The sequence below is a fragment of the Odontesthes bonariensis genome, chromosome 24 (genome assembly GCF_027942865.1).
Source record: "Odontesthes bonariensis isolate fOdoBon6 chromosome 24, fOdoBon6.hap1, whole genome shotgun sequence".
NCBI lineage: Eukaryota > Metazoa > Chordata > Actinopteri > Atheriniformes > Atherinopsidae > Odontesthes > Odontesthes bonariensis.
Window position 1 is genome coordinate 20,047,556 of NC_134529.1, and position 24,075 is coordinate 20,071,630.

Here is a 24,075-nt window from a genome sequence, read left to right on the forward strand (position 1 = left end):
TTTAGAGCTCCATTCAATTCACTGCTCTCGCAGTATTGTCTGTCTGTGCTGTGAAGTCTCATCCGATCAACTTTTCTGCATTGGATCGAATCTGAGCAGAGGGTACATCCTTCTACAATCCAGATGTCAACAGCTGCGGCTGTCCTCTTTCACATCGTAAACGCACGAGACGCAGCAGCCTCTGGAAGCCACGTATATGCTCGTGCCCTCTCGCCCTCGCGCGCATGTGTTCCACAGATGACGGCGCGGGCTTCGGATCAACTTGGCGACTTGTCGGTATTTGATATCGTTAAAGCCTTCACTTGGCAGGGATGTGGAGGAGAGGCTTCTTAGTCAGAGGGTGGCCTGCTTCGTTTGACCACGGCGGCAGCGGCTGCCGGTTGAAAAACGGCCCATTTGGAATTAACTGCGCCTGACCGCGCGGCACAGCGGGAGCGGAAGCCTCTGAAGAAGATGCTCAAACAAATGAAGCTGAGCTGACTCCGTACATTCAAATCCTATATGCATAGCATCATTTACATGAATAAAGAAAATTGAAACTGCTCATTTTTCCCCTTCTGTCCTGGGGTGTGTGTTTGCTTGGTCTTATTTGACTGTGAATTCTCCTTTTTTCCCACCGACACACTGCGTATAAGGACACCCTGGTGTACGCTCGCCTCTGTCTCCATGCTTCTTTTTTTTTTACCTGGCCTCAGAAGGAAGGCGAACACCATTATCTATCTTCAATATTTAAAGCGCGGCGGCTGAGGAGGGGCTGACATCCTCTGGAAAGCGAAGGTCAGAGGAGGAGACTCAGCAGTGATGCTTTAAAACCTACACTGCACAGGCCGGATTCTTCAGCAGACGCTTTGTGCATCACTTGGGTCTCGCGGCTAGGTGGGGGTGGGTGGGTGGGGGTCCGGGCTAAAGAGTTAAAGTGATCACATTTCCTTTGTACTGCATATTTAATAAGCCTAAGCATGCAGGGAATGACTTCTCCTTTAACTCTCGCATTTCCTTTTCCCAACCAAACCTTCCGCTGGCCCTTTCATTTTTGCACATTCCTCTTCACGCATTATCGGAAACATACCCACTCTAACGCGGGTCATATGCCTGACCCGTTCTGCGGCGGTGCTCCTTTGGGTCGTTTTTAGTCGGTAATGTGGTTTCGGTCGAGGGGGCTTCCGTAGTTGGAATGCAAAGAGGGGGTCTGGACTCAGCAGCTCAGTCCTCCATAACGTGTTTGTTGTCATGCTTCTGAGGAGAGACTCACCGTGGAGAGAAAAACATCTTCTTCTAAAAAGAGCTGCCTCTAAAAGTACTTTTATGGGGGAATCAAAGGCTCAATATTTCATAGACCACATGAAACAGAGCCTATGAAAAAAAAGAGGCATTATCATTGGGTGAAGGGCTCATGCACCAAACAGAATAAATGCTTTGTTTTGGGGCTAAAGCAAAAATGATGATGTCTTCCAGATACATCATAAGAGTTTATAGAATAAGATGTAAACCTACAATTAACAGGATATTCCACCAGCCGTGCACGTCATATTGGGCTCAGTCATTATGCGGCACACAGCTCAGCTTCTAAGTCAGATCTTTAATGAGTTCTTCAATCTTCACAGCCTGCATAGTTGTCTACAGTTGATGTTTTGTTTTTTTTTATCTCTGAAAGAGCACAGCTGAATAGAGCTGGATATAAACAGCCCAATAAACAGCCCATTTTAAGCATCACAGGGCAGCAGCTTCTTCTGTTTGGAACTCTCACTCCTGGCTCAGGATTGTTAAAGTCAAATCCCACCACAATGCACGCTAAGAACAAAAAGAAAGAAAAGAAAAGAGACGAATAATTTGATGCAGGCTGGCTTGATTTCATTGAAATTATTTGATTTAGCCACGGGGAACCAACTGAGAAGAAAATCTGCTGCAGGGACCGTCGGTTGTTTGATTTAAGGTAATCAATAAGAAAGCGGTCTCACCCCATTATTTGTAATAGCTATATTGATCCAAAACTAAGCAGTTTCAAATATTATTGTGGGGTCCATTTCGCAGCTGGTGAAACTATCAAATTGCTCGATTTTCAAGGCTCCAAAAAACATTACCATGCTTTGCATTCCATGAAACCGTCACAAATCATATTCGCACAATTGTGAAATGTATAAAAGAATCATAGAGGGGTTGACAGCTGCCTTACAATGTGGGCTGTCGGACCACTGAACTGAGTTCGAGCCCCGTCCAACCCAATATTGTCCAAAGACTTTTAGATTTTCCAGTCTGCTGTCAGTCGTGGCAGAGTAGGTCAGCCACAGTACAGTCAGATGGTTATGCAGTGGAATACAAAAGTGTGCTTGCTTTCATTTCTAATACATCCACAGTCAACAAGCTGGCATCATGTCACCCGAACCCTTCCCTCCTTGTACAAAACAACAAGCAATGTCAAATGTCACCATGTCACAATTTGAGTGTGACACTGCGTTTAGGACATTGGAACAAACACACTTTTTAAATGTAGTGTCACGAGAGCGGGCAGTCACTTAAGTCCATTGTTATACCTCATTAAATCCATAAGTATCTGATAAAGTCACAAACGAGTCAGCGTTTAAAGGTTTATATTTTGAAGCCTCCAGGATGTGTCCACTGTGAGCCTTGACGATGACGTGCAATGACAGGGACTTTGTTCATTTGTTTTCTTTATAAAAGAGGAGTCCTGTCAAATAATGATACTTTTTTTTCTTTAAATCTCGTTTTTGATGATACCTGTTTTGGACATCCCGAAAGCCCCCACCACACGCTGCGGCACTCTTTTTATTTGGACTTTCCTTAAAGTTGGTCTCCTTTGGGAATCTCAGCTGTGGCTTTCCTAAGTGGACTTATAGCATGTTCTCCCTGTGACTGTGTGGACTCTCCTCGGGTACAGTCCAACCCCCCCCCCCCCCCCCCACAAAAATTGGAACTAAAAAAAAGGAAAAGCAAAACAGATAACAGCAGGAACAGGCTCCAACCTTCAACAAACCAGAGCACGAGGAAGCAAGGCAACAAAAGGCTTTATTGGAGTTCCTTTAAGGTTAGAAAGATGGATTATGTTGTATCTTCAGTCTCTCGACACAATCAAAATGTAATGCCAAATCAGTCGAGTGCCCCTTTCAAAAAAGCTTCATAAGCTGACCTTAACTAACATTTTCCTGTGGAGCATTCTGGTAAAAAAAAAAAAAAAAAAAAAAAAAGACAGGCTTGAACCCTCAAAAAAAAACTATTCACATTTGTGGGGTCCATCTCCATCTATGTGGCCCCTGTAAAGCAGTTGTAAACGACACTTGGTTTTGGGGCCCAAAACGATTCAGCTTAAAGGACAGAACTTAGGTCATTGTTGTTGTTTTTTTTAAAAAAGGGCTTCAATGATGCCACTAAAACTACATCATCATTCAATCAGCTACGAGACCATATAGGGCAGATGATCACGATGACTGTGAAGGTGAAGTGTGGGAAATATGCAGCCGGAAGCTCCTGCGCGTCTTTTTTTTTTTTTTTTTTTCACACGCATACCTTTTTACACGCTTCCTGTTCCGAAGAGCCGCGCAGGTATTTGTTCGGTAGGAAAATGAAAACAAACAGGGTCATAAGAATGCGTAAATGATCCACGTGTGACAGTCCTTTCTATTTTTCTTCTCACTAATCTAATCAGACGCGTCACGAAAAAAACAACAACAACAAAAACAAAAAAGCTGAAACTGACTTGAACCCTAATCTGTGGTTCTGTTCGGAATAAAAAAATAAAAAAAAACAGACTACCCCTGTTGCCGGTTTCCTAACACTGACGATGACAATACGAAACAACGCAAATTGCGGGAGTCAGACCGTCTCCATAATCTCCTCACACGCGCGCACACACACCCGCGTGTCGTACGGCACCGCGGCCGCTGCAGGGCGCAGCTCCGTCACTGTGCTGGAAGCAGGAGTGGAGACGGGCTGTCCATCTCCATCCTCCGCAGTCTCCCTCTCATCCTTGCCCCGGCAGACGGACTGACTGACGGACGCGCGGATCAGCGCACGGACCGAACCGACTGCTTCTTCTCCAACACCAAGAGGTAGGACGATGCTCTTGTTTCCCCGCACGCCTCAGTGGTGTTTCTGAAGCGCGCGGCGGATGGAGGCACTTCCAGTTCTTGGAAGATGAGGGAGGACAACATACTCCTGCACGGGACGCTGTGGGATTTGCGCCCATGTTTGCTCTTCTCTGAAGCAGCTCTGGAAGAATTTTAGTCTGCTCTATACCTTAAATGGTTGCTTTATATGGTGTGTGTGTGTGTTGTTGTTGTTGCATACTCCTATATCTTTTCTGCATTCTCCCACTATGTGTCCTCATCAGCATCCAAAGAGCTTTGTCTCTGCTCATACATGTGTGTGTTTGCAGGCCTGCATTCTTGTGTTGGTTTGTTTTACTGCATACTTTGAAGATTTAAAAAAAAAAAAAAAAAAAAAGTATAAGTGTCTGCCACTCTCTGACTTTGCCCCTCCCTTCCTGGCTTCATTCCAGAGCACAACAGCATGTGAATGGCGGCAGACAGCAGCAGAGTTGTCACAGAGGAGCAGGAGGAGCTGCCGGCCTCCATGGCTGTCACTCACGCATCCCGGAGCCAGAGCCACATCCACTTTCAGCCCCTGACGCGCACCGCCCAGTGGCAGGCCACTCTGGCTCACCCGAGGAGTCACAGTCCCACTCACTTCATCACTCCCTCACACGCACAGTCGCAGAGGTACGGCTGTCGCCTCACACACGGTCTCTCAGCCATGACCAAGGGGGAGAGGGGAGTGCAGGGCTCTGCGGGGAGGTTCACAAAGCCCAGCGAACCCTTGTTTCCTAAAGCTTCTCAGCAGGTAAGATCATCTGTTTTAAGGCACTTTGGTTCTGTTCGGTTCTACAGGTTGTTGTCTCACTCTGACAGCGGCTGTAACCTTTGGGAAAAAGCACTTCAAACTAATCGAGAGCAAAACTCTCATCTGGTGTTTATTGCGATTTGTTTTCGACCACGAGTGGCTTGATTGGGTGGCGAGGCAAAAGTGCAATGTTTTTAGTTGCTTATCTGTTTGTGGTCAATCAGTGTCATTGTTTTCCTGAGCACAGTGATCCATCAGATAATGGGTTCAATGCCTGGAAGGTGATTGTTTTCATTTGAGAGCAGCTGTTCAAATTTCTGCTTGATGATGGCTTCCTTCGGAATGGTGCTGGCCACTACAACTGACTTACTCATGTGAGAAGAATGGGATGACTTTCATTTTCTTGTTTAAGCCACATAATGTGATTGATATTTGTGAGGCAGGCATGAGACGCTGCACGCTCGGGTTGCTGCTCCTCACGTGCGCATAGCCCGCAGGCTGTTGAATCAAGGAAATGAAAGGTAGCCGAGACAACCGAGTCCACACATGAATGTAGCGCCCCTTTATTAAGGTAAATATCATATTTTGCAGGTAGCGTTTCAAATGCTCCCGCACGACAGTATTATGACGGTAAATCACTCCTTTTGTGCACCACCAAAGCTCTGGGTTTCTTTGAAACATGATATCGTGTCTACCATCTAACCAGTTCTGCAACTGTGTTATCTCCACCAAACCTCTATCAAATATGCTACGCTTTACGCTCTACCTGCAACCTGAGACGTCATAAGCAGTTTACTGTCAAGGCAGCAGAACTTTTCAGATCGAAAAACTCTAGAACAAGAATTCCATTTTTTGCCCTATTAAGTAGGTGTTAAATGAGATTAGTATGGGCAAGTTCCGGAGCGCTTTTATCTTATTTTATTAGACTTTAACAGAATGTAATCTTCTGATGAAGACAGAGAAATTCAGTTGAACATTATTTTGCGAGAAAAAGTTCATATTTGGTACTGAATTGTGTGCTTCATACATAAAAACCAGGGTTCTGTATTCCAAAAATGTCTCAAAATAAGATATATTCAGGCCAAGACTTTCTGTTTCTGGTCATTAATTTGTTTTTGTTTTTTTATGCGGATAAATAAGGGCAAGATAATCCATAACTGTGTTCATACATGCAATCCAAAACCCAGGGAGAAGAAAGTGAGCGTTGAACATCTGAAGGAATAAACTGGCCAGTTCCTCTCTGCTGTGCTTCAGCTCTGCCTGCACAGGGAAGAGAAGGCCATGGTGAATTTGCAGGCTTTGCAGTAACTGTAGAGGAGGCAGTGAAACCAGTCCGAAAGCCCTCCAGGCTCTGTCGGATTGTTCTAACTCAGGCACGATAGTCTCGCAAGTAACAGAAGCACTGGGAGAATCCGGAGGAACCAGATTTTTCACAGATTGCCTCATGCGTTATGCGATAACAATGTATGATTGCATGCAAGTATTTATTTCTCTTTGAAAATGACAACAGATAATAGTCCCTTAGTCAGCAGTGAGAAAACCAGCACCGCAAATTCCAAAGAACCTCCTGATTCATCCCAGTATCGCATTTTGTAGAGCTTTGTACCTAATATGAAATCCGAAAAAAGCTCTTCTAAGGGGGGGAATAAAGGACTTTCCGCAGTGTAACAATGCTGCTGCTGACATTTTACAGTGATAACCGTAATCCCTAATCCGAGCAGAGGGCTCAGAGCTAATGGTGTTGACTCTTATAAGTGGAATTTATGATGGTATGACCTTAATACTCAGAACTGTCAGAAAACCCTTTACTGCGTCAACATGGCTTAATTGGCTAAAAGAAAAAATGTTCTCCCAAATTCTTTAATTGTCCTCCGTCGTGATTAAAAGTGATTTCTCCTCCACGCCGGAGGATTCATCAACGCCATAGATTAGTCTTATCTGTCCTTGTCCCTCGCTTGTGTGCTGCCTGGACTTTACTCGCAGCCATTGTAGCTGAGTGTCTGTGGACGTGTGTGTGACAAATTGTGTGCATGTAGTTTGGGTTTGTGCGTCCAGACAACAGCAGAGGGGATATCCTGTTTATCCCCTTTGATGATGAGAACCCAGTAATGAAAGATTTGAGTGTAAGATTTTGGTGGGAAAGAAAAAGTGTTTAGAAAGAGAAGGAGGGAGAGTATTTTTGCACATCATCCGTTAAGCAGCACTCTCCAGACACCAAAGACTTTGATTTTTCTCTCCAATTAGGGATAATTGCAGTGAGAGTGGAAGAAGAGAGAGTTTTGAAGTCGGAACCACCGCGCAGCCTTTACTTACCTCTGACCCGCTTGTCTTGCGATTGAATAATTATATATCTCCCTCCTGGTAATTGTCGTTCTCCAACCCCTCCGTGTTTTGATGGGGCGAAAGAAGGCGGAAGAGAAAACCTGAGCCGGATAATAACAGTGTTTTGGTCGTGGCTGTGGTTACTTTGGTGATTTCCTTCTTTCATATAGCTCTGAGGGGAGTAGCTGTCGGCCAAAGGCTGGTCGCTGGATGTGGAGGGATCCTGTTGTGTGTGTGCGTGTGTCTGGATGTGACACCAAAGGTTACAAAGAGGGAGCAAAAGGCAAAGGCTGATATGTGCACACGGCCTCTGAGACAGTTGTAAATATTGGGCTTCTCAGACTGTGGTGTCTCATCTTATTCATGTCTGGAGATGAAAGCCTGCCTGTGGTGCACAGACGCGTGCACACGCACACAAACACGCATGGAGTCACGTGCCTAATGGATTTAGCAGAGCACAAGGAAGGAAACGGAGCCGCAGATGATTCGGTGGGTTTCTTTGGCTCCTCCATAAGCGTCAGTGTCTGCACCCATGGACCACAATGCTAACAACATACAGGGGGTCTCCTTCTGATCCCTTTTTTTTGTTTGTTCAAATGCACACACACACACACACACACACACACACACTCGCACACACACGTTTACGCTTATAACTGAGCAGCTGTCCTGTCTGCTATGGTAACCTGCCATTTAGGGAGACCAAGATGCACGGAGATCTGGTGATTGAAGGTTTTTCTTTAGGGAGTTAAATGCATGCGATATATACATCTTCCACATACACCACAGCAAAAGTAGCGAGTTACTGACTGACTGTGACATGACGATTTGGAAGCAAAGTCATTTTTAGAGCATTCTGACCAACAATTCCGATAAGGAGAAGTACAGGGTTGGCTTTTTGTCACTTGAGTTTCAGTCACACATTCGCGTAAACACTTTTGGGAAGAAGACCTTGTTTTTTTTTTTGCAAATTGTGTAACCTAAATGTGTCCTGAACACTGAATCTGAATCATCCACACATACATTATAGTAGCTCACTTCCTACTCCTGAAATAAGTTGAGTTGAAAGCTCAAGTAAAAAACATGCACTTACGATTTACGATGACTCTCCTACATTACGTCATTGTCGGTGGTCGTCGTGGCTGCATTATGACATCAGTGAGTACGGGACTAGCAAACAACTTCATTGTAATAATGAAAAATGGGAGTTTTTTTCCACTGCAGGAGCTTGAGGCCTGTTTCGACCCATAAACTGACACGGTTTTTCACGTTTTTTGTTTTCATTCATTTGCTGTTCATTTAGTGCACCACCCCACTTGCTGTTTGCTTAGATCTAGAAATCTCAATCACTAAAGACTACCTTGGGGCACATAAGACACAGGGTACTTATGTAATGGCATTTGCTTCTGAGCAACCTTAAAAAACTTCTGGGATTTGCTTGGCAGTGATTGGCTAAACTTGGGATCAACTGTTTTTTTGAAAAATAAAAAAAAAACACCAACCAATTGGGAGCAAGTCAAAGAAAAATAGGCTAATTCAAACATAGCCATAAAAAATGTCAAATTTGCCGTGTCAGGGGACATAAATGGCAACAACTAATGGTTCCTAACATTTTCTGATTGATTTGGGTGTTACATATTTTGTAGTTTAAGTTTAAACACTTAAATGAAATTATTTCATGGCTTAAGTTTCTGCTCAGCAGTTTTAACAGAAAGGCTGAAGGGAGCCACTCAGGGCTGTTTCTGTCATGTGCCCGATTCGAGTTTCTGGAGTCGAAATCTGCCTGCAGTCAGGAAATCTAATCCAGGTTTCAAACTCAAAGTTGTACCTTTTTTTTCATGTAACTCGACTGACCCCGGGAACTTGGAAAACGGAGCTGCCTATGAAGCATTAGATGCTGCGAAACGGTTTATTTTGAGCCACGTCGTGGCGTTTTCCTAAGCAAAACTAAGTGGTTTGGTTGCCGAAGCCTAACAAAAACGGGAAGTGAAAATAAAAGTGAAGAATAAGAATAAAACACATACAAGTGTGGACATTATAGTACCCACAAAGGAAACAAATCCAGGTTTTCTGGTTGACGGCTAACTCACGGCCACCTTTCTAACCGCCTAATGTGGACTCATGTCACCTGACTGCGATGGTTTGAGCTTACCGAAATCATTCTGCAGTTATGTTATGCGTTTTGCGTAAAGATCAATAGTAAATGTAAATGTAAATGTACTTTATTTATACAGCCCTTTACAGACAATCCTTTCGGTGTACCAAAGTGCTTTACAGCAGGTAATAGATAAAGAGACGAATAAGTAAAAACAAATAAAAACAATAAAAGAACAGTGAAAGCAATAAAATACAACAACCAACAATAGTGGGTTCTGGGGTTCTCCCGGTTTCTCATCTCCACTTGAAATTAGCCTTTACAAGATCATTTGACAAGTAGATTTGCTCACGTTGCTACATTTGTTACCTGACACTAAGTTTTCCTCGTCTGCCTTCACAGACGGACCTGAGCCAGAAGCTGACATTATGCAGTAAACTCTGTTTCGCCATCGGAGGCGCACCCAAGGAGGTGGCTGCCAGCGCCACAGCCTTCTTCCTGCAAATCTACCTGCTTGACGTAGCTCAGGTATTTCTTTGAAAGTCAAAAAAAGAGTGTCCAAGTGAAATAAAAAGCGTTCCCACATACGGTTAAATGGAAATGTCCAATTTGTCCCTGTTTTTACTCTGCAGATCAACGCCTTCCAGGCCTCCATGGTGCTGTTCACAGGTAAAGTCTGGGGAGCCGTGACCGATCCTATTGTTGGCTTCTTCATTACAAAGAGCAGGTGGACCAGGATTGGCAGACTTATGCCATGGTGAGCTCCCTGCTCACGCTATGTTTTCCTTACAGGAGCAGCTGTATACCTGAAATGATAAAGGTTAAAAACTCACGTCATGGAATTTAAGAGGAAGACTGGGAATTTGAAGAAATGAGCATGATTCTTGTAAAGTATGATGGTCACACTGATCGAAGCAGTCAAATTTGTAAAAATGAGTTACCTAACAGCGCTAAAGACATAATGAAATAATTTAGTCCATAATAGCTACAATTCTTAACGATATTCGGTGTCTCTTCTTATATAAGACAACACGACACACCAAAAATATTTATGTTTACCAAACTCTGACCTAAACACACGCCAAAGTGAGTGTGTTGCCACACAGCCATGCTTACGTAAGGGACTGCGATTTGTTGATGGATTGCGACACGTGTTTTTTTTTTTGCTCCCACGCTCTCACATGTAATTATGGTTGCTGCACGATGATAATGTTTGCGAAAAATGTCAACAAAAACAAGCCAAGCGCTCCACTTTTGGAGGGTTTTGAAATTACCCTCAGACTCGGGACTCACGCCTGAGGATTGCACCAAATAGACAGTAATTGTCCTTTGTTGTTCTTGACGCTCCCTCTGATTAACTTTACAGAAATTATGCCTTAGGGGCGTGGGCTGCCCCCCCCCCCCCCCCAACCCTTTGATCTCAAAAGATGTTAGATGAGGAAGTTCATCTAAATTTTTTTACGATCTGCTACTATGCTGCTCGACTTCATTTCATTACACCCTCCAGTTCACATTTGGCTTTTCTTTTGTTGCATCTCTGAGATGTTTCTTCGTATCCCAGAGCTTGGAGCGCACTTTCATACGTGCCTCTCTGGATTATGCGAAGCGTCCACCCAGCATTTGCATTAATCCCTGTTTTGAAAAAACATTTTAAGCTGCTCAACATGTATGTGCAGTATGTCTTTTTGAACACACTACTGTGACACTGTCTGTAATAAAACCGGCAGCAGTTACTGCCTTCTGTATTATAAATCATAGATTACACACAAGCCAACTGTGCTGGAGAGGGACCAAAATCCACTGCTGTAATCCAGCCAGCTAGCCACACTCGATTGCAGACAGATGCTGAAGTTAAATCAGCTTTGATTACCCCTTGAGAACATGTAGATGTGCACACTCTGGCTTCTGTGTGTCTATGTGAATGAGTGCGTTTTTCAGTGTTTGCTGAGCAGTATTTGTGTTGAGAGTGCCAGACACTCCCCCGGTTTTTATCCTATTTGGAAATTCCCCTCTGTCCATTCAGCAGGAAGCTGACATATCCACAGCCAGACATCAAGTGATTTGTATCTTTTCCATAAATTCTTAAGGATGGAGTCTTTGGGCTCAAAATGTCCCCTTGGGTGCTGCCATGTTTATTATTTGTCATTACCTCAAAATACCAGGGACGCATGTGAAAGCCTGCGAGACCGGTTCTTCCTGATTGTCTGTGTAAAAGCAAGGGGATATGATAGGAGAAGTGAGGAATCATTAAAGTAAAAACGATCCAGCATTCACAAGTTTACTTACCCGACAGTACAACATCAATGTGAAAAGTGTTAAATATAAAGTTTGTCAAATGGCCACCTACGTGTCGGGTTGTTACCTATAGTGAGATCTTAATGAATGTGACAGCTCTCAGACTGATTACTGTGTTGGATGGATTGTCAGCACAGGCATCTACTGTAGAAAGCTGCAGCATGTGAAGGCCTGTCTGTTAAAGCTGACGTGATAGCTCAATTCCAACTTGGGTTCTGAGCTAATAACCTTGACACCAAACTGTCACATTGACTCTAAAAGTTCCTCATACAAACTCTGACCGTAAGCATTTGGTAGAGCACATTTTTCAGTGATTATACTCATCTTATCAAAAGTTTTTTGGAAGCAAATAAACCTAAACTATCCCTACCATTCAGTTTAGTTATGTAATGCTAAGGTATACATTATGCTATCACATTTTTTACATGTTTGTCTTTTTTATTAAGCATCAACACGACTATTTGCAAAAAAAAAAAAAAGAGAGAGGAAAAATATTGACTGATTATTTTTTTTCTCAAGGAAACATGGAGAAAAATATTTCTGTTTCTTTGCAAAAAACGCAAAGAAACCTTTTTCTCTTGTGTGGACATTAAGGGGATATTTGTTTCTTTATTCTTTCTTACTTTTTTTCTAAATGGGGTTGTATACAGTAATTATAAGAAATCTGTGTCTTACTTGCAATAAAAAGCAGTCAAAATTAGGAAGGAGTTTGGGGTAGCTAAGCTAGCAGCTAAAAACAGGAAGAGGGCAGGAGACTATTTTTGCCATTTGAAAAAACTCAGACGTTATAAATTTATTGCAGTTTGTGTGAAGGATATGTTGTGAATTTTTTACACTGGTTAACTTTTGTATCTTGTTTTTTTTGGCACTACATTTTCTCAATCAAAGACTTTCCTCTATGGGGAGGTAGTTAGCTAGTTAGCTGGTCATTGTTAGCATCTATAGCGGCTGTGCATTACACGAATGTTCTCCAGTAGAAAAAGTATAGTGCCAATCTACAACCCAATTTTGTACAACCCAGCACTTTAAAATGTAAATAGAAACATAATGCAATGATTTATTTATCTCATTAACCAATATTTCTTTCACAGCAAATCGTAAAACTATAGGTAACATTCTACCATTTCATGCAAAAATAGTAGCTAATCTCGAATTTGATGGCAACCACACATCACAACAAATTTGTGAGTGTTGTTTTTTTCAAAGAGTTATTTGGAGAATATAAGACAATATGTCAGTTTGGACCCTTCTTAAACAGTTTTATTTTAGTGAATAAGGAGGATTGATCTGTAGAAGTGCAATGCTAAATTTGAAGTCATTTTCAAAATTTGGACAATTACTACTTAGGCCTACGACAGGTATAAAGGTAATGCAGTTGAACAAAAAGTACAGTATTTACCTCTAAACTATGTAGTAGACACATAAAGCACCATGATAAAGTACATTCAGCACAGTGTAAATGAGCTGGCTTGACATATACATGACCTACAAAGCCTTAAATCAACCAAATGATCACATTCTAACCTAAAACACCTCATCTAAATCCCTTCTGCATTACTACACCAACATTTAATTAATAAGCTCCAAGTATCCGGAACAAGTCAGTGAGAAGAGAATTTTAAGTGCCTGCGTATTATCAGTCCACTTAGCTTTAATTAAGACAAACCACCGGTATAGGTGTCACTGTGCATTCATGCATGCGACTGGTGAGAAAGTATGTGAGTGTTTATGCGCATGTGCCTTTGTTGCCTCTCCCTCAACACAGTCATCTTGCAGGAACATTCTAACTGTCCCATTTACTGGCCACGGGGCCCTTTCAACGCTCCCATGACCAAGCTGTCAATACTGCAGCACCAGCGTTGTCAGCTGCCTTTGTCTGAGCAAACAATCAGGAGGAGAGAGATGTGGGTGTGCTGGATGATGCCAGAAATGACTGTAGACCTCTCTCTGCCTCTGCTAAACGCTGTCTCTCTCCTGCCGCAGAGCAGGTCAGAGGTCAGAGCCCCTGTGGCATTTGTCACCGTCACCTAAATTCCGTCAGTCCCTTTCTTTTCTACCTGGACGCGTGCCCTGCATCCCAGCCGTTCCAGTCTCTTGACCATATGACACAGAATCTCAATATTTAGCTCAGAGGACAGGAGGAAGAGGGTGGATGATTTACTGTTGTTTGCAGGCGAGTCATAGCCAGCCGCCATCCATCTTCTGCCCTTTTCCTTCTTTATTTCGCAACACACAGCTGTTCACTGTAACCATAATGATACATAACAGTTGTATACTTATGAATTATACATGACCCGCACGCTGTATCACTCCAAGTTCGGAGAAAAGCACATCACAGCATAATCGCGTCACGCTACATTCACTTGCGTGTGTGCTGCATATTCATGTGTTTATGTGGCTACGGCTGAACGTGTGTGTGTGTGTGTAGATCTTTCAGCGCTGCTTGTGGCGTTGAAATATTTTGGCATTTCCCTGCTGCGTCTTTCCCAGGACAAATTCCTGTCATGCTTAGAACAGCATACTTTTATTGTGCAGAAGTAAGGCCTGATGTTTAAAGTCTCATCTGTCGCACTTTCATTTTCCACAGGATGGTGGGTTGCACTCCATTCCTGGTGGTCTCGTACTTCTACCTCTGGTTCGTTCCTCCTTTCGCCAGCTGCAGGTTCATCTGGTACCTAGGCTTCTACTGCCTCTACCAGACCCTCATCACTGTGAGTACTCGTGCCCCGAATCGCCACAGCTTGTTGAAGAATTTCAGGATTGTCGCGTGACGCTTCACGCCGCTCAGCGGGGCTCAGCAGGCAAAACAGGAGATGAAAAAGCCGCGCTTGATGCCTGCAGATGACGTGTTGCGTAACGTTGAAATGAAATCCAGAAAATGTCGCAAATCGCTGTGTTTAAAGTGAAGTGAATGATCACAGTTGTCAGGTGCCAGGCGCTGACAACCCTTAGAAAATATTTTCACTTTGATTTGTGAGATGAGCAGGAGATTAAAGCCCAAGAACGTTTAAACACCTTCCCTCAAATGGGAAGTGTACTTATTAGATTGCCTTTTTGTTATTATGGTCTAGACCAACACTCTCTATTTTGCCCTGTGTTTGGGCCCCCGCTTTGGGCTAACCCATATAGCATGTGCTACAAAGCACTTAGACCAATGCAGCCACACTGCGGTGAGCTGTAACTGCATGCAATTCTAACTACTTGATAAGTATACAGTCAGTGGTGCCAGGAGCCTCCTTCCGGGTAAATGCCGGTTGCCACTTTTAGCCACCCTTCATTGTCTCTGACTGTGTGTTTGTGTGAAGTTTTGTTGGGCAGGGCAGCTGCCATCATTCAGAGGGTCACAATACACAGTATCGTCTATTTTTGTAATCAAACAATAATGGGTTTCCATTAAATGAATCACCTCTCACCTCAATCTTTATCCAACAGGGAAGTGGTTCTGTAAATGTTTGCATCCAGTAGGCCGCATAGATGGCATGCTGCACAAAAGCAGTGAATAGAAAATCCTTCCGTGGCCGCATTTATTTTCGTTGTGGTGGTGCATGCTCATTTGGCCACAGTGCTGACTGAGCTCTTGTGTAAATTACAAAGTGAAGCTGGACTTGGGTTGCTCGCCTATTCCCCGGGAGAGGTGGTGAGGAGGGAGAAAACAGATCTGAGGTTGGCCCACATGGAAAATGCAGAGATTGCTTTTGATATGTATCTATATATATGTACACTGTACGCTTTGCTTCTGCATTTTTACTGAAACGGGAGGGTTAAAAGCATCAAGCCTCCTGATTGTAAATACTGTGCGTGTGTGGTTTTCCCAGGCTGGACTTGAGTGATGTTTTGATTTTAATTCCCCCCAAATATCCTCTTTCTGACAGTATGATCACCTAATGCAAAATTATGAGGCATTGCATTTTGGCACTGCTATTACTGCACGAAAAAGTGTCGTTTTAAAATGTAATTAACGTTTTCACTTGAATAAAATTTTCATTTCACTTTATGCACCGTTTTGATCGTTGGTAAACGTGTATGTTCAGTTAGAAGAAGAAAACGAAGACAGTAATTGGATTTTTTTGACAAAAAAAGTTATGAAAAATACCTTGTAGAAAAAAAATCATCTTGTGATTTGGAAGAAACGTACACAGTGCTGAAGGACTTAAGATACAGAATTGAAATTAAGCTATCGTACTGAAAGTTAAAGTCCTAATTTTTGAAGAAAATGAGTTTGTCTCCACGAAGTAACATGAAGATGGCAGCCAGCTGCTGTTAGTTTAGCCAGCTGCTGTTAGCCAGCCATTTAGTTTTTTGAAAACTTTTGAATTTCCTCTTCTTGTGATGAGACTTTTGCAGATTTTCTTTGTCACTGAGTCTTAGCCACACCATAACACGCGTCTTGTTGCTCTCTTGCAGTGTTTCCACGTGCCTTATTCTGCTCTCACTATGTTCCTAAGCACAGACCAGAAGGAAAGGGACTCAGCCACCGCCTACCGTAAGTTTTTTTTTTTTTTTTTACTATGCAATGACTTCTTAATGCCTGAAATCCCAAATTAATCTCTTTTAATAGCCTCTAATTTGCATCTCCTGTGAATGAATTATTGGACCCGATTGGTGGATTTTTTTTCCCCGGGTGATGACAGGAATGACGATGGAGGTGCTGGGGACTCTTGTGGGCGCCGCGATCCAGGGCCAGATTGTGGCCAGTGCTCACACTCGGAAGCACTGCCGTACTCACAACACGTCCGCCGGTTACCTTGGCAACAGCAGTGGGGCAGAGATCGTCAAGAGCATGGTGCACTCCCAGGACTACCTGTCACACTCGGTAAGTGTCTCTGTGCCAAGCCAGGAGCTCAGGTGTGCTAAAAGTAGGGCAAAAGAGTTGCTTTGAAACTAACAAGGCCTGTCATAAGCGTTCCTTCTCAACTGGGAGCAGCGGTGTGTGCTCAGGGAGGTTTATTTTTGCAAAGTACACAAGGTTAAAGAAAGAAGGAAAAAAAGCAAAGTTGAATGAAAAGAGGGATTGTTAAAAATTGGCCCCACATTTTCTGACTGTCTAGAGGTCCTGACATTCTAAACATGTCGAAGTTTTAACCCGTGTAACTCCTGGGATTGAAAGGAGACGGCGCCGTTTGATATCTGAACCTGGCATCCTGAGCCAGCTCCCCGTTCACGACCACAAAGGGGGTTCCTCCCTCACATCAGGCTCCAAACGCGGCCCCAATGCATCGAGGGGTCTCTACAGTCTGCAAGTCATTAGCCCTATTTATATCCCACCCAGAACATTTGAAAGCACCCCGCCATATACTCTGCTGGAAATATTTGTCTTTTACTTCAAGGTGGCTGCAGCTTAACTCAGAGTTGGAGGAGAAGGAACATAAAAGGAACGCGTTATGTCCACATTTCAGTTCCAGGGGCTGTGAATAAACACGAGCTGCTGCAGTGAATCCATCACGGGACTTTTTGTGAAGATGAAACTGTCCCCGTGTTGGATTTTAGTCGCACCGCAGCTATTTGGGCTCCAAATGTTGCTTTTCCAATGGATTTTGGGTGAACTCTATCGGGGCAGCCCACTTACCGCACCAAACCCTCTGCAGCCACCCGCTAAATTCTCCCGCGGTCGCTGGTGAGGGTGGCACACACCGTCTGGGCAAACTCAGTCTGCCCTCGGAAACAGAGAGCCTTTGATGTGCATAAGTAATAATGAACCTCTGAGGCTGAGCCGCATGGAAAAATAGCAAACAAACAGAGGTTGTTTAAGGCAGAGCAGTTCCTGTCGGGGTACAGCAGTAAACGGTTGCGTCCGTATTTTGGGATACTTGAGGTTTGTTCCTGTTTGTGCTTCTGTTTGTACAGTGAATGCGTGCGGCAGGTTGTGCACCGCCGGTAAAAGCTGCACAGAAAGTCGCATGCGATAAGTCACGCACCCATGAGGATTTTGAAGCACTGAATAGAACATAAATATAAGCAGAAGCTGACGCCCGCTGCAGCATTTTGTGTCCAGGATGGACGTTAAGCATGTCGCAATGAAGCGCGTCAATGTTTTAGGCGTTAGAGAGTGTTATGAATTAAAGATTGAGAAAAGTCTCAGAATAGACTCGGTTGTGCCTCCTCTGTGAGAAGAGATGGATAGATGTAGGCCAAACTGTGTGTTTGTTCTTTCTCTCCGCAGAAGGAGGTGTACATGATAGCTGCCGGTGTGATCGGAGGAGTGTTCCTCATCTGCACAGTGGTGATGTTCCTGGGAGTCAAAGAGAGCGATGGTGAGACTTTGGAGAGCTGTCACCTCCCCTGTTGTTTGATAAAGTTGTATTCAATCAGTCACCTGGAGGGCAGTCTGCAAACGGGGCTCTTTGCCTGTCTTTTTCCTTTTTAATAACACTGGCCCAGTCACCTTTCGCTTCTCAGACTGTCAGCATTCAGCCTAACCCCGACCCCACTAACCCTAATAAGGCTTTTCACATTTGGCAATGCATTTTGGGTTCAAACCGGTTTAGTTGGGGCTAAAGTTGCAGTCCTGTCTTCAAAGAAGTGTGAAATATTTGCTATTTAGGTGTTACGTATAGCACAACAGGTGAGGCCTTGCAACTGAACCATTGCATTCTTCCTTTTTTAAACATTTGCTCCTTTTTAACTTGATGCCTGCAATTATTTAAAAAAAGAAGTACAATTAGGGATGTTTGTATTCCTGCGTTGCACCATCTGTTTTCCCACTCTTGGTTGATAGATGATTTCAGCTGCTTGGTGGTTCAGTTTTGTCTCCTTTGCCTTAATTTTTTCGTTTGAATGTTTTCTGGTTGGCCAGTTCGGCTCTTTATGTCAGCGTCAGTGGGGTTTGTCTTTGTCTTGCTGAAATAAGCAAAACTTTCCCTCGAAGAAAGGCAACATTTGGGTAGCGGCGTGTGTTGCTCCAAACATTCAGCGTTAGCGTTGACCCCAGAGAAGTCAGTTGGTGTTTCTGGATCTTTGTTTATCCAAGTTTTTTTCTCTGCGTGGTACACTTTTGAGTCCATCCTTCCGTCGGGTGGGACAGCTAAAGGAGTAGACATTGAATAGTGGCAGTTGAATTTAAAATAAGTGGCTTCTGTCTCCGGTGGGTGTTTTGATTGACTTATTGTTTTGTTTATTTGTGCAACTTTATTTCCATTTATAGTCTCAAGATGAATTAGTTGGTTGACATGGGAAACAATAATCACAGGTACGGAAAAAGGATCTTTAGATAACACATGCAGTGAGCTATGTGTAATGCGTTCTTCTCAGATCATTATATCTGATGCCTTCAAGAGGGACGAACAGCATTCACTGCAATGCAGGGGCAGTTCCAGTCGTAGCAGTGAGCAAATCCATCGCCTTGCCCTTACTGCATGTTATCTGATATGCAGCCTACTTATGTATTTATTCCATGTGTTTCAGATCCCTATGCCCACAATACAGAGAAGCAGATCGCTTTTCATCAGGCCTTCATCCTGGTGATGAGACACGGGCCATACCTCACTCTGACTGCCTCGTTCCTCTTCATCACCGTCGCAATTCAGGTAAATGTATTTATGAGGCGCGTCTCAGACGTGACACTCGTGCGTTACAGGAAGCGGAGCCGCTCATTGATCCTGACAGCGCGGGAAATCGCCGGCGCTCGATGTTGATTTGATGAGTGCAGAGGAGCACCGACTGAAAGCTCCGCGCTTTAAAAGCGTGTTTTAGGTCTCGGGACTCCAGCAGAGCGAGTGCGTGGCGTGCGTCAGATTTGCTGCTGCGATTTGACACTTTTTTTGGATAATGGCAAGCTTTCCAACATTTGCAGCTTATCCGCTTCTGCATATTTTTCTTGAATCATCTCGGCTGGAGGTGTCAGCTGTCATCCGCGGGAGCCTCGGAGTGGGAATAGATCACAACAGAACACTTGTCAGCAGCTTCTCCAGTCACCTCATTTGGCACTCAGCACACCGAGCTGAGTGCCCCCATCGACAGTGCTGAGTAAACATGGGTGAATATCTGAATGTGTAATCTCTGATTTCTGCAGCTCATACAGAGCAACTTTGTCCTCTTCTGCACCTACGCCGCCGACCTGAAGGATCACTTCCAGAATATTGTGCTTACCATCCTTGTGAGTCACCACATTCTGCTCTCTTTAATGCTCAAAAGTGAATTTGTTCAGTATTAGTACATGCAATTTGCCCTTTTTAGAATTCTAATCCTGACCTGTTTACCACTTGTCCACACAGGTTTCCGCGGTGATAAGCATCCCATTGTGGCACTGGTTTCTGCAGCGTTTCGGGAAGAAGACGGCAGCTTTTTGTGGTATCACAGTAAGTACATAGCTGTTGTTTTTGTTTTGGTGGCTCTTAAACGCTAAACCTGGAGCGCAGCGCCACCTGGTGGATGGATTCAGAAGTGTTTCGATCACAGAAAGGCATTGTAAGAATATCTCCACAGCATTAAGCAAAGCTCTGCTTTCTGCCGCTTTCTCTGCCCCTGTAGTGGATCATGCCCTTCACCATGATGCTCGTGCTCATCCCGGACGTGGCGGTGGCTTACGTCGTGGCTGTGTCCTCCGGGCTAAGCGTGGCTGCTTCGCTGCTGCTGCCATGGTGAGAAATGAGACACTTTCACCTGTCTGCGCAGTGGCCCTGCACTGCTGCGCCTTAGTAAACCAGAATTCTGCGAGCAGTTATTTAGAGTCCCAAAAGGCCCCGTCCAATTACCCAGTTCATGCTACGGTCACGGAAGTGATGTCATCGTGAAGAATTAAGAGTAGGGCCTCTACTGTAAATCTTCCATACCATCACAGAGCTCCGACAACACCGGTGGTATCTTTACATCTGTTTTCCAGCCGTTCCTATGGCCGTCACCGCTCCTCACCCATCTCCTGCTCCCGCCCTTTAAACCCAAATTATAGCCTCCCACGGGGGCATGTTTATTTTGGAAGGACCCGATTGTTTATCCTGTCTGTGGGCAAAGGCCGGCGGTTCCGCCCGCTGCTCATCATCTAATCGTGTTATTAGCTCTGTAATTTTAGCCCACCGGTACATCCGAGCTCTGCCGGCATCTTTACCCGGTAGGGCCAGAAAATTAAAGCAAAGTGGGAAGGTCCAAGAGACACGCGAGCTGAAAGTTTTTACCGTGTCGCAGAGTGAAGTCAGATAAACCTTTAAGATAAAGGTGGTACGGTTACAAAATCCAGTGGTGCACATTTACTTAAAACTGCACGTGTGTGTGTGTGTGTGTGTGTGTGTGTTTGTCTCCGTCTGCAATCCAGGTCCATGTTGCCTGATGTGGTAGATGACTTCAGACTGGCCAACCCTTACTCTAAAGGCCACGAAGCCATCTTCTACTCGTTCTATGTCTTCTTCACAAAGTTCGCTGCTGGCATCTCCCTCGGGGTGTCCACCCTCTGCCTGGAGTGAGTCTGTGTTACCTCGCACCCCCCCAGGATTCCCACACCGTGGGATGCTCCTTGCCATTGCGGATGGCACGGTGACAGACAGTGATTCCCATGCCAGGATCACGCCTGTTTTTAAAGCAGTGCTTCCTGAGGGCCTGAAGATCACCAACGCCCATTACTGATTTCCCACCGTCTCCCTCGCACACAGATATATATATATTTATTAAGGCTGGGCAACGATTAAATTTTTTTATCTAATTAATCACATTATTTCCCTGATTAATCACAATTAATCGTATTTGTATGCAAAATCCAAAAATTCAAAAGTAAATGTACTGCCATATGAATGAAAGTGCCATAACATTTGTTGTGCAAACACACTTTTAACATCAGCATTTTTATGTAGTTTTTATGTAGAAGCCTCGCTCCACTGTCCGTTTCCTTGAATGACTTACTGGTATCAATCGTGTGTTTTGCCTTTAAGTGATATTTTAGACTGGAACTCCTACGGTGATAAGACAATTCAGCTTGGCAGCGTTTACAGATGACTTTGGTTCCGCCGTCTGGAAGAATTGTAAAATGAAAATGGCCGAGTAAAAGTTCCGTACCCTTCTCCATGTTTGGTGGATCCGCCAATTACTTTCTTTTCCGGTTCCGCAATAACAGACTTTTACAATAATAAAATAAATAATAAAACACGCGCAAATGCACGATAAAATATTTGTCGGCGTTAAATAATTAATGAGTTAACGCGATAATGATGAGTTAACTCGCCCAGCCCTAATACATATATAGAGTCTCTGAATTTTTTTATGATATTATGTAACGTAGGTGACGGAATATCCAAATTATTTTTTAAATTTCACAAAAGGAACAGTATTCTTAAATTGCGCCTCGGTTTTTTCGCAGATAGTTGAAAAAACTGATACTTCCGAGAAACTCTGCCTCTCTAAGGTGCTCTTTTTATGCCCGGTCACGTTACTGACCTTTTTGCTCAACAACATTTAGTGGATGAGCGATTTCATGTTGGCAATTGGTTGCAGTACTAAGTTGCACTGGCTGCAGCATATTCCTCCGGCTGTTTTTTTCCAACCCCTTTTTTTGAAGACGTGTTGCTGCCATAAGTTCAAGATGAGCCATTCATTTCTCATGAAAGAGTAAAATGTCTCACTTTCCACATTTGAATTCTTTCATGTTCAACTGTGAATCGTGCAGTTTTCTTGTAACCAGTTTCTTTTTTAAAAAAAGAATCTCTCCATCTTTGCGTGTGTAGGTTTGCGGGGTACGACACCGGCGCCTGCAAGCAGCCCGCTCCCGTCGTGTACACCCTGAAGCTGCTCATCGGCGCCGCCCCCGTGGCCTTCATCGTTACAGGATTATTGATCCTTCTCCTGTATCCCATCAGCGAAGACGTGCGCCGCAGGAATAGGATCTGCCTGGAGGAGCTACGGTGTGTAGAAATCATTAACGGACACCTGAGGGAAAAAACTCTAATCCTTCAGCTTCAGTGATCTTGCGCATCGAGCTTGGTTTACTTACTCGTCACAAACAGCTGCGTAGGACCCTCTGTGACCGTGGAGTACAGTACATGCCTCCGTGATGTAGATGTCGTAGTGGTACGAAGCAGCAGAAAATGTAAATACTGAAGTACAAATATCTCAGAAGTTCGCCCAAGTGCAGCACCTGAATACGTGTACTTACGGTAAATATGTGTAGTTTTGAGACCCTTTGAAGTTCTGAACATTTTGTCATGTTTCATACCGACTTTATATATTTCTTTATTTGTTTCCTCATTGTACCTCATTGACGGCGCAAATACAGCTTGCTGGAGTGTTTTGCCAATTTATCGAATGTAAAGGAAAAAAACAAAACCCCTTCACCTAACTCGGCCTCCCTTCTGCTTGGAAATAATTCTGCAAGGTCGGCACTCCTTTCCTTAGGAGAATACTCCAATTTCACTCAGCACAAACCCGTCACATCGACCAGGATGGATGGGAACTGCACAATTGTTTTCACTTGCTTCTGGTTCTGCAGGGACTTTCACTGATCTCCTGAAGGCCCTCCTTTTTCGCTGGTGAATGACCTCTATCCCGGACTGAGACCCTTTGCCCTTTTTCACTCTGTATTTTCATGCATCTTTCGTTTCATTCCGACAAACCAGCCACATCCCTGTAGCAAAAAAAAAAAGAAAAAGACACCAGATCAGAATGACGCTGCCACGTCTCTGACCACCGTCCCTGTTGACTGCTCGGTGACCTTTACGCATGCAGTTTTTGAAAAGTGGCCAATTTGTTTCGTCTTTGTCTCATCAAATCAGAAAAAATTTGCTTGTAACAGCAGGTTGTGACTTGAGTTTTAGTATGGAATGGCGTAACGGTCTGAATACACCAATGGCTGCAGGAACTCTGGATCACTGTGTCTGACCAAAGCTCCAGTAAAGCTTTGGAAGCATCTCAAACATCACCGATAGAAAGGAGCTCAGCTGCGTCGCACAAAGCGGCTGAAAACACACGTCACCGGAACATTAATTGAACAAAAAAACACCCCTGCAACCTGTTTTTGCTTTTTCATGATGGAAAAACTGTATGTAACATGATTGGAAAAAATGATTTTTTGGGGGGGGGGGGGGGGGGGGGTTGCGGGTCTGGAAACTCTGCCTATGTACTGTATTTACTTTCTAACACTCCCATGAATGTAGCACATCACTGACACTGATGTCTCTCGCAGGAAACAAAGCATTGGCTCCAGAACAGTGGAAGATTTGAGTAACGTGTGAGCTGCATCTTGAATGGAGTGAATTCACAAAGCCACGGATTCCAGTGTTGCGGCTGGAAAGTTGTTCTTTAGTGTATATTACACTGGCAAATATTGAAATTGTTATACTGTAAACATTTTTTGTTTCATTTCCACGTGTACTGTATAGTCATCTTGGAACTATAAACATATAAGAGTATCTAATTTATAGAGATGAATGTATATCATTATTTTGCTGTGTTTAGCTCTACAACACTGTTGTTTATTTATGATACGCGATTACCAAGCGGTTGATATGAAATGAATAAATGTTGTAGAGGTTGCTAGATTACACGTTTTTTTTTTTTACGTGTGAAAATTCAATATTCGAAGTGTGTGTTTCTTT

At 43.8% G+C, this 24,075-nt stretch overlaps 1 protein-coding gene across 3 annotated transcripts; it reads left to right on the forward strand.

Moving 5' to 3' along the window:
• Positions 1–3,738: 3,738 nt before the first annotated feature.
• On the forward strand, positions 3,739–24,018 carry mfsd2b (MFSD2 lysolipid transporter B, sphingolipid). 3 transcript variants are annotated; one of them, XR_012768925.1, is made up of 15 exons: positions 3,739–4,064; positions 4,514–4,854; positions 9,674–9,799; positions 9,904–10,028; positions 14,154–14,277; positions 15,971–16,049; positions 16,198–16,379; positions 17,727–17,817; positions 18,968–19,089; positions 19,575–19,658; positions 19,777–19,860; positions 20,033–20,142; positions 20,811–20,954; positions 22,210–22,638; positions 23,664–24,018. XR_012768925.1 is itself a non-coding variant. In XM_075459306.1 (15 exons), exons 2-15 carry the CDS (start codon positions 4,531–4,533, stop codon positions 23,710–23,712), a joined length of 1,821 nt encoding a protein of 606 aa, XP_075315421.1. In that variant the 5' UTR covers positions 3,741–4,064; positions 4,514–4,530; the 3' UTR covers positions 23,713–24,018. The 3 variants fall into 3 exon arrangements, 2 of the variants coding, with proteins under 2 accessions (XP_075315420.1, XP_075315421.1); XM_075459306.1 differs by having other exon boundaries at positions 3,741–4,064; positions 22,210–22,386; XM_075459305.1 differs by lacking the exon at positions 23,664–24,018 and having other exon boundaries at positions 22,210–23,547.
• The last annotated feature ends 57 nt before the right edge of the window (positions 24,019–24,075 follow it).